General features: G+C 33.0%; 1 protein-coding gene across 2 annotated transcripts in view; it reads right to left on the bottom strand.

The window, feature by feature from the left end:
* Positions 1–17,249, bottom strand: part of LOC124972202 (tetratricopeptide repeat protein 6-like) — a 149,384-nt gene that overhangs the window by 59,716 nt on the left and 72,419 nt on the right. Inside the window, exons 8-13 of one of the 2 annotated variants that reach the window (XM_047536465.1) lie at positions 16,446–16,902; positions 16,016–16,145; positions 14,792–14,964; positions 13,125–13,261; positions 3,063–3,232; positions 419–539 (exon numbers count right to left, since the gene is read on the bottom strand). In XM_047536465.1, the coding sequence (XP_047392421.1) occupies positions 419–539; positions 3,063–3,232; positions 13,125–13,261; positions 14,792–14,964; positions 16,016–16,145; positions 16,446–16,902 (1,188 nt within the window). Of the gene's footprint in view, positions 1–418; positions 540–3,062; positions 3,233–13,124; positions 13,262–14,161; positions 14,231–14,791; positions 14,965–16,015; positions 16,146–16,445; positions 16,903–17,249 lie in introns of those variants that run through there. The other variant, XM_047536470.1, reaches the window with a different exon arrangement.

Raw genomic sequence — 17,249 nt, 5'->3', positions numbered from 1 at the left:
AAAAATGAAGTCAGTAGCTCAAAATAGAGGATTTCTTTCCATCGAGTTGTATTTTGTGCATAGCAATGATACATTAAGCAGAATATTTGTCATTTTAAATTGATGATGGTTTTCCAGGACCTTCTAAAAGGTCTAGCCTGGGTATTCTCCAACCCCTTCTAATAGCTTGTTGATTTATTATTTATGGACATAATTCTTTTCAAACCCATTCAACCTCTAAAATTTGCAAAAGCACCTAACACAAACAATTCTTATTTTAGCAGTAGTCTAATTTTAGTAATATTCTAATTCTAGAATGATTTTATAATTGCCTCATAAGTTATCAATAAGTTATCAATGATAATGGGAAAATCCTGTTCTTTTATTTATATTTTTAAATTTTAAACAAAAGCGAAACCAGTTTGAAAAGAAAACATACCTTTCTAGAGTAATAACAGTTTCAAAGTCACAAATCGCCAGCCACCAAAGTTTTAGATGTACATACACTATGCCCCGATGTAGAAAACAACTAAAATTCTCATGGCCGTCATTTAAGAGAACTTAAAAATAAAAGAACATGTTTTATTCAGGTTCTGAACAATCATATCTGAGTTAAATTTTAGCCTAGACTCTTTCTATTGCTTATTCTTATTTAACATTACATAAAACAAAATGTATCTATGATGAGTGTATTTGGTGAGTAAAAAAATAGTATTGTACATAAAAATGCATTTGTTCATTAGTAACTATGTGACTATTAAGGATCACAAACACATTAAGGCTGGAAGAAATTCCAATGGCAATCTAATAAAGTCCACTAACTTTCCAGGTAAGCAGATTAAGGTCCAAGGGGACAAGGTACATTGACCAGGGTCATGATGCAAGGCATTGGTAAAGTGGGCATAGAATATAACTCCAGCCAGAAGGGCGCCATTATCCCTGATGACCTGCTATAATCACAAAGACACCATTTCTGGCCAAAGAACAGACTCAGGTACTAACCCAGACCAGGACATATGACAAAAGTCAGTCTTACTCATAAACCAGGAGAGGCAGCTGCAAAGGAGCTCCTCCAAGGCAAGCAGAACCTGGAAATGAGGCAAGCAACTTGACTATGGAATCCCAGAAAGCAGAAACACACGGTAAAAAGAACCTCTTCTCAGAGCTGCCTGAGTGCAACTCTCATCAGCAACCAACCTAGAAGTCATCTCATGTCTCTGGCTTACTGGCTCCCCTTCACTTTAAAAAATACATTAGTGAGTTGGGTATGTTTTACACAAGGTTTGACACACATCTTCTAAGCTTCTCTAGCCCTTCCTGGTTTAGGAAGAAAGTTGCCCAAAATATTCACAGTCTGGGACACAAATATTCTCACTATCAAGTTTGGGGAAGGGTAATCACTCTAAAACAATTCTTAAGGAACAATATACTAGAGTTACTTTACTTCTCTATTCTTTGACTTTAATATCAGTAAAATTTAAATGATACCCACCTACCTGATGTAATTGTTTGAATTGCCATTAAAATATTCCATATATAGTACTTAGAACAGTAATAAAATGCCCAATAAATGTTAGAAATTATTGTTATCATCCTAGAAAGTATCTTGAGGATCTTTTTTGGTTATGGATGATAAACTAACCTATATGAAAAGACTGAAGCCAAAATCAAGCTGGTCTACTCTGAACAATTAAATAATAGAGATTTTGAATTGTTGTGATAGTCTAGAAAGGGGAGGACTAAAGAACCGAAAGCTGGAAATGAGGGGGAAAAGTCTTTAGAGAAAGACCAGAGAGAAATGGAGTCAACCAGGTGGCAGGTAGACAGGGCCAACAGAGCCAGGGAAACCTACAGAGATCTTTTAAGTTATGTGTGCCACATTTATCCTCTGAACTCTGAACTGTTCTGAATTATGCATGATGTGTTTGTGCTGATGTTATTTTGGGACATGAAGGAAAGACCTAGGAAGAATCAAAGCAGAGGGAAGAATAGCCACAAGAAGTGAGCAGGCGAGCAATGTTGGAGAGTTAGTTGTAAGCAGAAATTAGACTCAAAGATGATGAGATCATTGAGTAAGAATCTTCAGCATACCTTCCCAAGAGTCCTTAGACATAGAAGCCAGAGCACTGGACTCCTTTCAGTACGTAGGGGACAACAGGGCTATTTTATCTGAATATTAATGGAAAAGGTGACCTCAGGAGGCAAAAGGACTTAGAAACATTTAAGCAACAATCATCTTAGATTTCATTCCCTATGAGAGTCTGACTATCTCTTCTTAATTTCCAGATTAAGAAAATCTAGAAATGATGGGATTCTACAATTTTGCATCCAGGCGTGCATAGTCATTGTTTGGAGTGTTGTGTTCTGGATGGATTGTCTGTTAGGATAGGCTCAATTCATGTCATTGGAGACGATTTCATGGTCAAGAATTGTGCTGGACACTTATAAACCAGGGATGCACTGACTGAGGCTAAAGAAGAAATGATCAGTTTTGGCTGTTAACATACTTTAGCTACTGAGAATACTCAAAAGCCTATTTTTAATTTAAGCATCAAAAATGTTGAATTTGAAAAATCCATGGACTGACTTAGAATAGGATCCAAATCACCAGGACAAGTGAATGCCATTTAAGCCGACTAGGAAATAGAATGAAGTTTCCAGAATATTCTCCAGAACTCAGTTTACCAAAAGATTTCTTTGATACAATAGTCTCCCCTTGTCATGTTTACAAACACACAGAAACATATATGCACACATTTATTCACACATATCTAAAGGACATATTAGAACATTTATAGCTCAATCATCATGGTTTATAAATGTAATATATATATATATATTTATATTTATATATATATATATATATATATATATATATATATATCACCACACACAGAGGTATGTATACACACATATACAATAGTATGTATCTAAAATATATTTAAATATATAAATACATATATACTAGTATATAATATTATACATATTATATTAGTGAACCCACATCAGTATTCCCCTCTATGAGAATAAGGTGCTGAACCTCAGATCAGATGATTATGTATGTGCAATTGAAAGCAATATACCTGAAATGCTATAATCCTGTAGTGCTTTTAGAGGGTTAGTCTTTCTAAATAAGCAAGCTCGATAATAGAATGATAACCAGTTATTAGGATCTAAGTGAACTGCAATAGAAAAGTCCTCAGTTGCTTGTTTATAAAGGTGCCTTTTAAAATTTGCTCTCCCTCGATGTACCCTAGAAAAGAAAAAAAAATCATTTTAACACATATAGCAACATATACATTTCTCCTTTTGATAAACCTATTTAACTAATTTTATATTTGCATGACAATTTGTGATTATTCTCCTTGCTTTACAAGGGAGTTTAGTCATGTTGTTAATTGCAAATGTACACATGTATTTATTTATAAATAAGGTACACTCTTTATGTACAAAATTACATGCTCACTAATTACATTCTATATCATAACTACATGCTTATTAATTTCATTTTATTTTTTACATTTGTGGGATACCAAACTTCTGTGAACTCTTTTTAAAGATTCTTTCCTAGTTATTGATCTATTCTGGTTATTTCATGAGTGAAAGGCATGTTTCCTGCAGGAAGAGGTTGAATTGGTTGGAGAAAAGGAGATTAATTCAAGGTATTTTAAGATATTGCTGTCTTATTAGAGGAACTTCTCTGCCATTTTTAAGAATTTGGGACCTCTGAAAGAAAATTGTCGAAACTCGAGATCATTATTATGTGATAATCAAATCTTATCACTCCAGAGCTTTGGTGTAATATAACATCCCAGGTGTGAACTGATGAGGCTCTGGAGTATCGAGGCAGTAGAAATAACAAACAAAAGATGTAAAAGTCAGTATGTATGAAATATTAGCATGGCTTAATGGCATGCAACAGAGTATTATAAAAGGTTTACACTGTAAGAATTTGAATTAAGGATTACATATATAAAATCATATATATAATAAAATATTAGCAACTATATATAAATAGTAGTATTTTTAGCAACAAATAACAATTAAAACAAATAACTGCAAAAATGGGATCCTACTTAGAATAAATTATAGTCCATATATGTATGCTCGTATACTCTAATGTCATGTATATCTAAAAAAAATTTTAAATTAAAATAAAAATAAATATAAAACCCTTATTTATTAGAAAATACATAAAACTTTCCTTTCTCTTACATAATTTTTTAATTTTTATTAGTGCATTATAGTCATACACAATATTGTGGTTTATGTTGACATAATTATACAAACTTGGAATATAATTTGTGCCGATTCTGTCCCCAGTTTTCCCCTTTTCTCTCCCTTCTTCCTCCTGTTCATTTTCTGCTACCTTACTGGTCTTTATTTATTGATAGTTTTTTAAAATTAGTGCATGATAGATACACATAAAGGTGAAATTTACTGTGGTATGTTCATGTATGTACATAAAATAGTTTGGTCAGTTTTATTCCACCATTCTTTCTTTTTCCTGTCCCTCCTCCATCCCCCTACTTCCCCTTTCTCTGCTGCCCTGATCTCACCTATATCTTCATGGGATTCCCCTATGCCCTTTTTCTTTTCTTTTCTTTTCCTTATTTCATTCTACCTTCCACATATGCAAGAAAATATTCAACCCTTGTCTTGCTGGGATTGGTTTACTTCAGTTAGCATGATATTCTCCAGTTCCATTCATTTACCAGAAAATGCCATACTTTCATTCTTCCTTATGGCTGAATAAAACTCCATTATATATACATACCAAATTTTCTTTATACATTTGTCTGATGGTGGGCATCTAGGCTGGTTCCATAACTTGGCTATTGTGAATTGCACTGCTATAAACATTGATGTGACTATATCCCTACAGCATGCTAATTGTAGATCTTCTGGGTACATACCAAGAAGTAGGATAGTTGGGTTATATGGTGGTGCCATTCAGAAAATAAATAAATAAAACATTTCTTAAAGGTGGGGTATAAGAAATATCTTCCTCCATGGGTAAATTAACTTGGGTCTGAAGATATGATAACTGCTTTTGAAAGACTTTTGGTTGGATTCAAGCTGGGATAACTTTAGAAGTGAGTCATTTCTAATGTTCAAAAAAGAAAAAAACAACACAAAAGACCCATTTCCTAAACAAAAACCAGAATATAATTTATTTTAAGAAAGTATTCAAATATTGAAATCAAATTCTGATGAAAAAACCAGATATCTGTCTTACTATGAATATAGATTAAAAGTTTTTGTCAGATGCAGTGTCATATACCTGTAATCCAGGGACTCAGGAGGTGGAGGCAGGAGGATTGGAAGTTTTAGGCCAGCCTCAGCAACTTAATTAGGCCCTAAGAAACTTAGGGAGACACTGTCTTAAAATAAAAAATAAAAAAGGTTGGGAATGTAACACAGTGGTTCAATTCTCAGAACAAAAATTTAAAAAAAAAAAAACTTTTTTATAAAGAAAGTGAAACAAAGAAAATTTGGTATAATTATATAATATTCCTTCTAAAAATATATGCTGGCCAAGAGGCATTTAACCCTCAAAATTAGGAAACCTATTAATATAAGTATTTATAATTAGATTGCAGGAAAAATAAATTCCAAATAGAAACAAAAAGATATTCCATTGAAATAGTTAAAGAATAAATGGCTCAAATATTACACCACTGCATTTTTTGGTAAATCTCAAAGGAATTTTTATTAAATTCAAAAGATGAAGATTTCCTTCATCATGTTGGCTTAGGACCAGACTTCTTAACAAGACTCCTGAAGTGCAAGAAATGAAAGCAAGGATCAATAAATGGGATGGATTCAAACTAAAAAACTTATTCTCAGTGAAGAATACAAATAATAATGAGAAAAGAGAGCCTATAGAGTGGGAGAAAATATTTTCCACAAGCACTTCAGATACAACACTAATCTCCAAACTTTATAATGAACAAAACTTTATACTAAAAATACAAAGAACCCAGTCAATAAATGGGCTAAGGAACTGGACTGGCATTTTACAGAAGAAGATATACAGGCAATTAACAAATATATTAAAAAGTGTTCAATATCTCTAGTAATTAGAGAAATGCAAATTAAAACCACCCTAAGATTTTATCTTACTCCAATTAGAATGGCTATTATCAAGAACACAAGCAATAATAGGTGTTGGCATGGATGTGGGGAAAAAGGCACACTCATACTTTGCTGCTGGTGGAGTTGCAAATTGGTTTAGTCACTCTGGAAAGCAGTAGGGAGATTCCTCAGAAAACTTGGAATGGACCCACCTTTTGACCCAGTTATCCCACTCCTCAGTTTATACCCAAAGGACTTAAAATCAGCATACTACATTAAAGCGACCACATCAGTGTTTATAGCAGTTCAATTCACAAAAGCTAGATTATGGAACCAACCTAGATGCCCTCCAATAGATGAATGGATAAAGAAACAGTAATATATATATATATATATATATATATATATATATATATATACACACACACACACACAGTGGAATATTACTCGGCCATAAAAAAGAAAAATATGGCATTTGCATATAAATGGATGGCTTTGGAGAATATCATGCTAAGTTAAATAAGCCAATCCCCCAAAACCAAAGGCTGAATGTTTTTTCTGATAAGTGGATGATGATAGATAATGGGGATGGAGGGGGTGGGGGGTGAGAGAAGAATGGATAACTTTGGATTATATAGAGGGAAATGAGATGGGGAGGGACAGGGTATGAAAGATGGTGGAATGAGACAGTCATCATTACCCTATGTACATGTATGATTACATGAATGGTGTGAATCTACATCATTACAACCATAGAAATGAAAAGTTGTACCCCATTTGTGTGCAATTAATCAAAATGCAGTTTGTAAAAATAAAAAAAATAATTAAATTAAAAATTTAAAAAAGATTTCTATTATCACTAAAATTACTAAGTTAATTTATCACTAAAATTATTAAACCAAAATCAATGCAATAATAAAAAGAGTGGGGAGAATAACAAAAAACACAGGGTATGGAACTCAGTTCCATTCTTCCATAAAAGTTATGAATAAGTTTGCAAAAATTGTCAGCATCAATTCAAGTCCTGAAAGAACATGGTTGCAACCAAGAATCCTATACCCAGCAAAACTAACCTTCAGATTTGAAGATGAAATAAAATCCTTCCATGATAAACAAAAGTTAAAAAAATTTACAAATTCTGTATCCTGCGCTACAAAATATTCTCAGCAAAATATTCCATGAGGAGGAAATGAAAAACAACAATGTAGGTCAGCAAAGGGAGGAACTACCTTAAAGGAAAAACCAATCAAATGAGAAAACAAGTCAAGTTAAAAACCAAAAATAAGCCCAAATGACTGGAAATACAAATCGTATCTCAATAATAACCCTGAACATTAATGGCCTAAACTCATCAATCAACAGACATAGACTGGCATATTGGATTAAAAAGAAAGACCCAACAATATGCTGCCTTCAATAGACTCATCTCATGGTTAAGGACACCCACAGACTAAAGGTGAAAGATGGGAAAAAACCTACCACACACACAAACTCAGTAAAAAAGCTGCGGTTTCCATCCTCATTTCAGATAAAGTGGATTGAAGCCAAAGTTAGAAGGGATAAAGAAAGACATTTCATACTACTTAAGGGAACCATAAATCAGGAAGACATAATGATTGAAATATTTATGCCCCAAACAATGGTGCATCCATGTACAAAAAAACAAATCCTTCTCAATGCCAAGAATCAAATAGACCACAATACAATAATTCTAGGTTACTTTAACACATCATTGTCACCATTGGATAGATCTTCCAAACAAAAACTAAACAAAGAAACCATAGAACTCAATAACACAATCAATAACTTAGTCTTAACAGACATATACAGAACATTGCATCCATCAACAAGTGAATTCACTTTCTTCTCAGCAGCACATGGAAACTTCTCGAAAATAGACCATATGTTATGCCACAAAGCAGCCCTTAGGAAATGCAAAAAAATAGAGATACTACCTTGTGTTCTATCAGATCATAATGGAATGATATTAGAAATCAATGACAAAATAAAAAACAAAAATTACTCCAACATCTGGAGACTAAATAATATGCTATTGAATGAAGCATGGATAACAGAAAACACCAGGGAGGAGATTAAAAAAAATTCTTAGAGGTAAATGAGAAAAACGATACAACATATCAAAATCTCTGGGACACTAAAAGTAGTACTGAGAGGAAAATTCATTGCATGGAGCACATTCAAGAAAAGAATGAAAAGTCAACAACTAAATGACCTAACATTACAGCTCAAAGTCCTAAAAAAAGAAGAACAGAACAATACCAAAAGTAGTAGAAGACAGGAAATAATTAAAATCAGAGCTGAAATCAATGAAATTGAAACAAAAGAAACAATTCAAAAAATCGACAAAACAAAAACTTGGTTCTTTGAAAAAGTAAACGAAATAGACAAACTCTTAGCCACACTAACAAAGAGAAGGAGAAAGAAAACTCAAATTACTAAAATTCGTGATGAAAAAGGAAATATCATGACAGACACCCCTGAAATACATAACATAATGAGAAGCTACTTTGAATACCTATATTTCCAACAAAATAGAGAATACCAAAGACATCGACAAATTTCTAGAGACATGATCCTCCCAAACTGATCCAGGAGGACATACACAATTTAAACAGATCAATATCAAGCAATGAAATAGAAGAAGCCATCAAAAGCCTACCAACCAAGAAAAGCCCAGGACCAGACAGATTCTCAGCCAAGTTCTATAAGACCTTCAAAGAAGAGCTCATTCCAATACTTTTCAAAGTATTCCAGGAAATAGAAAAGGAGGGAACCCTACCAAACTCATTCTATGAAGCTAATATCACCCTCATACCCAAACCAGACAAAGACACATCAAGGAAAAAAAAATTTTAGACCAATATCCTTGATGAATATAGATGCAAAAATCCTTAACAAAATCCTGGCAAACCACATCCAAAAACATATTAAGAAGATAGTGCACCATGATCAAATGGGGTTCATCCCAGGAATGCAAGGTTGGTTCAACATCCATAAATCAATACATGTAATAGATTTAAGGATAAGAATCATATGGTTATTTCAAATGATGCAGAAAAAGCATTCAACAAAATACAGCACCCCTTTATGCTCAAAACATGAGAAAAAATAGGAATAGTAGGAACATTCCTCTACATTGTAAAGGCTATTTATGCTAAGCCCACAGCCAACATCTTTCTTAATGGAGAAAAACTGAAAGCATTCCCTTTAAAAACTGGAACAAGACAGGGATGCCCTCTTTCACCACTTCTATTCAACATCATCCTTGAAACACTAGCCAGAGCAATTAGACAGACTAAAGAAATTAAAGGGATACAAATAGGAAAAGAGGAACTCAAGCTGTCACTATTTGCTGATGACATGATTCCCTAATTAGAGGATCCAAAAAAAACTCCACCAGAAAACTTCTAGACCGCAAAAATGAATTCAGCAAAATAGCAGGATATAAAATCAACACACATAAATCTAAAGCATTTTTATACATAAGCAATGAAACATCTGAAAGGGAAATGAGGAAAAAAACTCCATTTCCAATAGCCTCAAAAAAAAAAAAATTAAATACTTGGAAATCAATCAAAGCAAAGAGGTGAAAGACTGCTACAATGAGAACTTCAAAACATTAAAGGAAGGAATTAAAGAAGACCTTAGGAGATGGAAAGATCTCCCATGTTCTTGGATAGGCAGAATTAATATTATCAAAATGGCCATACTTCCAAAGGCACTATACAGATTTATTGCAATTCCAATTCAAATCCCTATGACATTTCTCATAGAAACAGAAAAAGCAATCATGAAATTCATCTGGAAGAACAAAAGACCCAGAATAGCCAAAGCAATCCTGGGCCGGAAGAAAGATGCAGGAGGTATCACAATACCAGACTTTAACTCTACATAGAGCAATAGTAACAAAAACAGCATGGTATTGGCACCAAAATAGAAAGAAGATCAGTGGTACAGGATAGAAGACAAGGAGACATAGCCACATCAGTATAGTAACCTTATACTAGACAAAGGTGCCAAAAACTTAGAATGGAGAAAAGATAGCCTGTTCAACAAATGGTGCTGGGAAAACTGGAAATCCATATGCAGTAAAATGAATTTAAACCCCTATCTCTCACCCTATACAAAACTTAACTCAAAATGGATCAAGGATCTAGGAATTAGACCTGAGACCCTTCACCAAATAGAAGAAAAATTAGGCCCAAATCTCCATCACGTTGGCTTAAGACCAGACTTCCTTAACAAGACCCCCATAGCACAAGAAATAAAAGCAAGAATCAATAAATGTGATAGACTCAAACTGAAAAGCTTTTTCTCAGCACAGGAAACAATCAATAATGTGAAAAGAGAGCCTACAGAGTAGGAGAAAATATTTACCACACACACTTCAGACAGAGCACTCATCTCCAAAGTTTATAAAGAACTTAAAAAACTTTACACACAAAATACAAAGAACCCAATCAATAAATGGGCTAAGGAAATGGGCAGACACTTCACAGAAGAAAATATACAGGTGATCAACAAATGTATGAATAAGTGCTCATCATCCCTAGTAATTAGACAAATGCAAATTAAAACCACCCTAAGATTTCATCTAACTCCAATTAGAATGACTATTATCAAGAACACAAGCAATAATAAGTGTTGGTGTGGATGTGGGGAAAAAAGGCACACTCATACATTGCTGGTGGAGTTGTAAATTGGTGCAGTCACTCTGGAAAGCAGTATGGAGATTACTCAGAAAACCTGGAATGGACCCACCTTTTGACCCAGTTATCCCACTCCTCAGTTTATACCCAAAGGACTTAAAATTAGCATACTATAGTAACGCAGTCAAATCAATGTTTATAGTAGCTCAATTCACAATAGTTAGATTATGGAACCAACCAGATGCCCTTCAATTGATGAATGGATAAAGAAACTGTGATATATATAAGAATAAAATTATGGCACTTGCTGGTAAATGGATGAAGTTGGAAAATGTCATGCTAAGTGAAATAGGCCAATCCTCCAAAACCAAAGGCCAAGTGTTTTCTCTGATAAGTGGATGACAATATATAACAAGAGGGAATGGTGGGGGTGGAGGAAAGAAGAATGAAGGAACTTTGGAAGGTGTAGAGGAAAATGGGGTGAGAGGGAGTGGGGGATGGAAAAAAAAAAACAGGCATGAAGACCTATGGTACAGAATAGAAGATACAGAGACAAACCCACATAAAAAACAGCTGTGTCATACTAGACAAAGGCATCATAAACATACATTGGAGAAAAGATAGCCACTTCAACTAATGGTTGAGATATATACATAACATTTGTTTATATATATACGTATTTATAAATAATAACATCATATTGTACCCATATATGCATACAAATATTATTCTGAAACACACGAATTTTAATGAGACATAACAAATACCGTTCACATAAAAATTGATAATAACTTAAAAAATTACAAGACTAACAGAAGAAAAATATTGAAAGGACAATAGATATGTTTTCGGCTCAATTCTACAAAAATTCAACTTAATATAATAATGCCAATCATTTTAATTTATCAGACTCAAATTTTAAATGATTATAAAAATAGGGTAGGAAAAAACTTTCCTATATAACATAAAAAGCATGAATCTTAAAGAAAAAAACCTGATATATCAGACCATTTTACAATTAAGAACTCTTTATCAAAAGACAATATTTAAAGAGTACAATGACAATCAAGAATGGGAAAAAACATTTGCTGTAAATATAACCAACAAAAGGCCCCTATCAAGAAAACACAAGAACTTTTAGAAATTAATGAGAAAGAAGCAAAGTTGAAATCTAATAGTTAATAAATATATGAAAAATGTGCAATCATGTTAGTAATGAAGAAAATGAAAACTTAGATCCAATAGGGTCATACTACATATGCAGAAGGATGACTAAAATATGAAAGTCACATAATAATACTAACTACTTGTGTGGAACCCATATATACTTCTGATAGTATAACCATTTTGGAAAAACAACTGAGCCCCAAAGTTGCACATCTGCAAACACTATCAACCAGACATTTTATATACAACAGAAATATGTCATGGTAGTACCAGTGACATGCACAAGAATGTTCAAGGGAAAACTACTCATCATTGAAAGCTGGACTCAAAAATCCATCACCAGTTAAATGGATAAATGAATTGTAATGTATGGAAGCCAGAGCCTCATGATATGTGCACTATATTCAGTGAAAGAAGCTAGACCTGAAAGAACACTATCATATCACTCCATTTATGTAACACTCAAAAAAATAGGCAAACCTGAACTAAGAATATTTAGAGATGCACACTTGTGTGCTGTGACTATAAAAAACTACACACGAGTGATTAAAATAAGAGTGGGGACATTGTTTCCCCTCTGAGGGAGGCAAAGATTCAGAAGTTTCCAGAGAGCTGAAAATGTCTTCTTGACTTGGTGATGGTTACAGGGACATTCACATGGTGATTAATCATTAAGGCGTACATTTCCCTTTCATGTGCTTTTCTGGATGCATGCTTTACTGAATGACTAGGGTACAATGAATGAATGAACGAGGGCACCAATAAAAAAATTGTAAGGGAAGAGATGAGGAGACCTGACTATATGCAAATTTTATACCTCTTCAAAACAGAGTTCAGTTTAAAGGAAAACAACAAAATGAGAACTGTATTATGCGCAATAAAGTTGAAAGAAAAGTTTAATATACAAGACATAGTAATATTTTACAAAAAATACATATAAACCATTCTTTTTATTCAAAGGATATGTTTGAAAAGGGAATTTGAGAAAGAAAAATATAGGTGGTAGCCAATGCTTTTGAAATTTACAATGTAACTAGTATTTAGGAAGTACAAATAAAATAATTCAATTGTCATTTATGCCTATTGAATTAAGTTATTCACTACCATCAGGTGGCACTGGAATTGATTATTTCTAAAGGGTTATTGGATGCATTTCAAGCACTCTTCTTTCCTGAAAATATATTTCAAAGAATAATAATTTCAAAACAACACGCCTAAAGTAATTCTTACCTTGCTTGCAAATTTTTGGGCTCTATATCTAACAAAGTTGTAAAATCCTGTATGGCTGAAATCCAATTTTCATTTTCATAGTAAAACATTCCACGTTTCAACAATGCATCTACTCTTTGGGGATCATGAAAAATACACTACAGGGGCATGGAGAGGTATATAAACATGTTACATACTTTAAGAAACCATATACATAGTCACATAGCAAATTCAGATTACATATAAGAAAACCACTTTGAGATGCCAAAATTTTCACATTTACACTTAACGACTGTATTAAGAAACCCATCCATCATCTTGAAAGGTAATATCTTTTGAGATTAAAAAAAGAAACAGCATGTATAAGAAGTCAAGGCTTTTGCCCACCAAAATTTTTACCATAATAATTCATAAATGCATTGTTCAACTAGAAATTGGGTCACGTTGTATCTCTCACAGCATTTTATCCTAATTAAAGATGAAGTATATTAGGCTACATCAATGCTGATTCAATCAAACCAAATATGGATTAATCTAGTCTCTAAAATGATGAAAAAAAATTAATTGGTGGTAGCTTGGTTCGTTCATTTCACTTAGACATACAAAGCCATAGGGGGACAAACTAAATCATTATGTGCTCGGTTGTAAAGTTCTTCAGTTGGGAACAACTGAAGCACAAAAGTTACCATGATTTTAAAAGAGAATAGGAACAAGACACTAAAGATTTTGAAACCTCCTGGTGCTGTATTGATCTATTTTTAAAGTATGGTGCCAGGGAGAGGGATGGAATCAATAATCTAATCATTTCAACATCTTCAAAGGGATTTTTGGTCACTTCTAAACCAGAAGTTATAAAACTTGTGCTCCTCAAGCAGAAGAGTGTCAAGGCAGTGACTAAACCATCAGAGATGGATTAAGAAATGGGGCAACTGGCAATATGGTAAGTTAAATTACTTAATTTCTTCTAAATTCTCAGTTCTACTAAGGACAAAGAATTTGAAATTAAAAATCAGAAGATCAGAGTTATATATTTTCCTGGAGTCAGGAGAATATTTTACCTTGCCTCTGTAGCCACAAAGTATGGTTCAGCTAAAAGCCCACTTCCTCAAGGAAATTCTCTGACATCCTCAACCAAATATACATATTCTCCCGCTGTCCTTATTTCCATCCAGCATCCATCATAATTTGCTATTATGTATTCATGTATGTGTTTATATCTGTCCTTGAAACTATAAACTCTATATAAGCAGAAAATGTCTATTTTATTCACCAACATTTACCCACTGCATTATCCAGTGCCTTAGTTGATAAATATTTGTGAGTTAATGAATGAATGAATAAAACAGTGACTACAGCTTCTTTGAGAGCAGGTAGATTCCCCCTGCAAAAGAGAATAAGCTATTAAAAAGTAGAAAATAATTTTCTCTATCGTCTGAAGGTAAGAAGCAACTTCTTTAACTGCTGTTTCAAGTTCAAGAAGGGAAATCCATTTACCAATATTTTTTGAAAAATCATTGAAATATTAACATCAATACCAATAATGAAAGTTCTAGTTCATAACCTGTAATAAATTAATATTGATTATATAAAATATATGAAAAGACTTTCAAAAACTTGCTATACTACGAGAATGAGAATATCATGATCTAAAATATATAAATGGCAGCAACATATGTAATAAAGCTTACTTTAGAAAAGTCATCAATGGCCAGTACTCTGTTTGCGTTTTCATGCATCTCACCCCTCCTGAAATAGCTATCAGCATCTGTGGGCCTGCACTTAATTGCCTGGGTGTAATTTAGAATTGCCAAAGCGATGTTTTCTTTTTTCCTGAAAATTTCCGCCTTTGACAAATAAGCATCTAAAGAAGAATAGAAGGTAAAATTAAGTGTTACAATTCTTCAATTAAGAATAAAAATTTTAAAACATTATTATCTCTCTAAACGTGTGATTTAAAAAAATAATTATATATGTGTGTGGGTTGGGGGTGGCATTGGGGAAGGATTGACCATTGAGCTGCATCCGCATCCCTTTTATTTTGAGACAGGATCTCACTGAGGTGCCCAGGCAACCTCAAACTTGTGATCCTCCTGCCTCAGCCTCCTGAGTCACAGGGATTAAAGTCATGTGCTACCACACCTAGAAAAAAATGTGGTTCTAAAATAATTTTCTCTTTTATACTTTCTTAATCATTTTATTTAATTTTTTAAAAATTTCAGCAAAGCCAAATTTGTCCTCAAAAGTTGGATAAATACTCACTTGTGGTTAAAAGTATTCTCTCAATTTGAAAGTGACAAAAATTGCCAATTTACCTTTTACCTTTTTTTATGTCTAAAATGTTTCGTACTCTTTTCAATGATTATAGTAAAAAGTTAGGTTTTGACAGCACAAAATTTTATGAGCTTTTAGCAGAGATTAACATAGGTCATTAAACAATCGTTAAGCTCATATTGAACCCTGAGTTATGTCTGGGTACTGGGGTACAAAGAAAAGCCTCATTTCTAGGCTGTTCCATGTCTGGTGGTTCAAGAGGGTTAGAAGAGGGTACATAGGGCAAACATACAGATTTGATCCAAGAAGTCCCAGCAATACTATGACTCTGAACCAGATTTTTGGTTAAGAAAAGATTTGTGGATCACTTATAAAACTAAAACTTCTAAGTTCATATACTTCTTGTGAGATAAGCAGTAAGGAATCAATTCAAGGAGATGACTATTTCAAACCATGATGAGTATTTGGAAAACAATATAGGATTGTATGAATATTCAGAGTAAAAAAAAGCTAACTGAGGAAAATCACATCCATTTCTGCAAAATGTATATCTATTGATTTATGTATCTTTATAATAACAGTAAATGACAAAAAGTGAGATAATAATACAGGTAAAATAACTGTCTACACAGACAACCCACCTGCATTATTTTTATTGTATTTATTTATATAATTCAAATCATCCAAAGCATCATTAATTCTGTCTTGGAAAAGATAAATGAAATGTCGGTGCCAAAAGGCATTGAGAAGCATTGGCTCCAAAAGTATAGCCTAGAAAACATATGCATAAATTTGGTTAAAGTTGATTTGCTAAAAACAGGTACCTTATCAAATAAATTTTTCAAGCACCATCAATCCCAATTGCTTTGTGTGTATATAATATAAAATAAAGCATTCAATCTGACAAACAAAAATATAGTGTTTTAATGCTAATTATTTGAAAAAGCCAATAATTGCATTTTTGAAATCTCACATACTATATAATTAGTCATTATTGAAAACTCCAGTAAAAATTACCATATAATTAAAAGCAATGCAAGTGGTATTGTTCTTTTTATTTAAAAAACTTACTTCCTGTAAATCACTCATGGAACTCTGTAACATTCCCAGATGCCTATAAATAGCTCCACGCCTGCAATATGCAACTGCAGGAAGCATCTTCTTATTATTTATTTGCTCAGTCAAGGTTTCCACTTCAGATTTACAATGCTCAATGACCTTTGATGGAAGATCACATCCCAAAAAATCACTTAATTTTAGTTTTGGTGGTTCTTCAACTTTTTCAGGAAGCTCCTTTTCAATAGAAGTTTTAACGTCTGGTGGGGATTTTTTTGGAAGCTTATCTTTAATGAATATATCAGCAACCCATGTCCGAAAATCAGTATTTCTTGGTATTCCTCCCTTACTTTCCACAAATTTATCAAAATCTAACTTCAAAGGTAAGCTGGGACACCGTAATTGACGTTCATATAATGGAACTCTGAGAAAATATTTCTTTTCTCCAGGAAGTATTCCATGAGATGATGATCTAGTTTTAAAAAGAATATTTTTTTTAAATTACAGAAGCATAATTATCTTTCTGATCAACAAATCAACTCAGTCACACACAAATTATTATTTTTCTATTATCAAAATAAAATTATATGCTAATTTTATGCAACACAAGTCTGCTTTTTTATTCATTAAAATTGTAACAAAGAATGAAGAATTTCTCAAGTTTATAAAGGCAAAAGTCTATTGATAAAGAGTATTGAAATAATGTGGACAGCATTCCTTTCATATTTAATTTACATCACCACCTCACCCTCCACCAGAGCAATTAAAAGGAAGGAGATTTTAATAACCATTCTAACAGGAATAAGGTGATATCTCATA

This window comes from Sciurus carolinensis, chromosome 2, assembly GCF_902686445.1.
Source record: "Sciurus carolinensis chromosome 2, mSciCar1.2, whole genome shotgun sequence".
Taxonomy (NCBI): domain Eukaryota; kingdom Metazoa; phylum Chordata; class Mammalia; order Rodentia; family Sciuridae; genus Sciurus; species Sciurus carolinensis.
The sequence above is the reverse complement of the archived record's forward strand: the minus strand, read 5'-3'. Positions and strand labels throughout refer to the sequence as shown.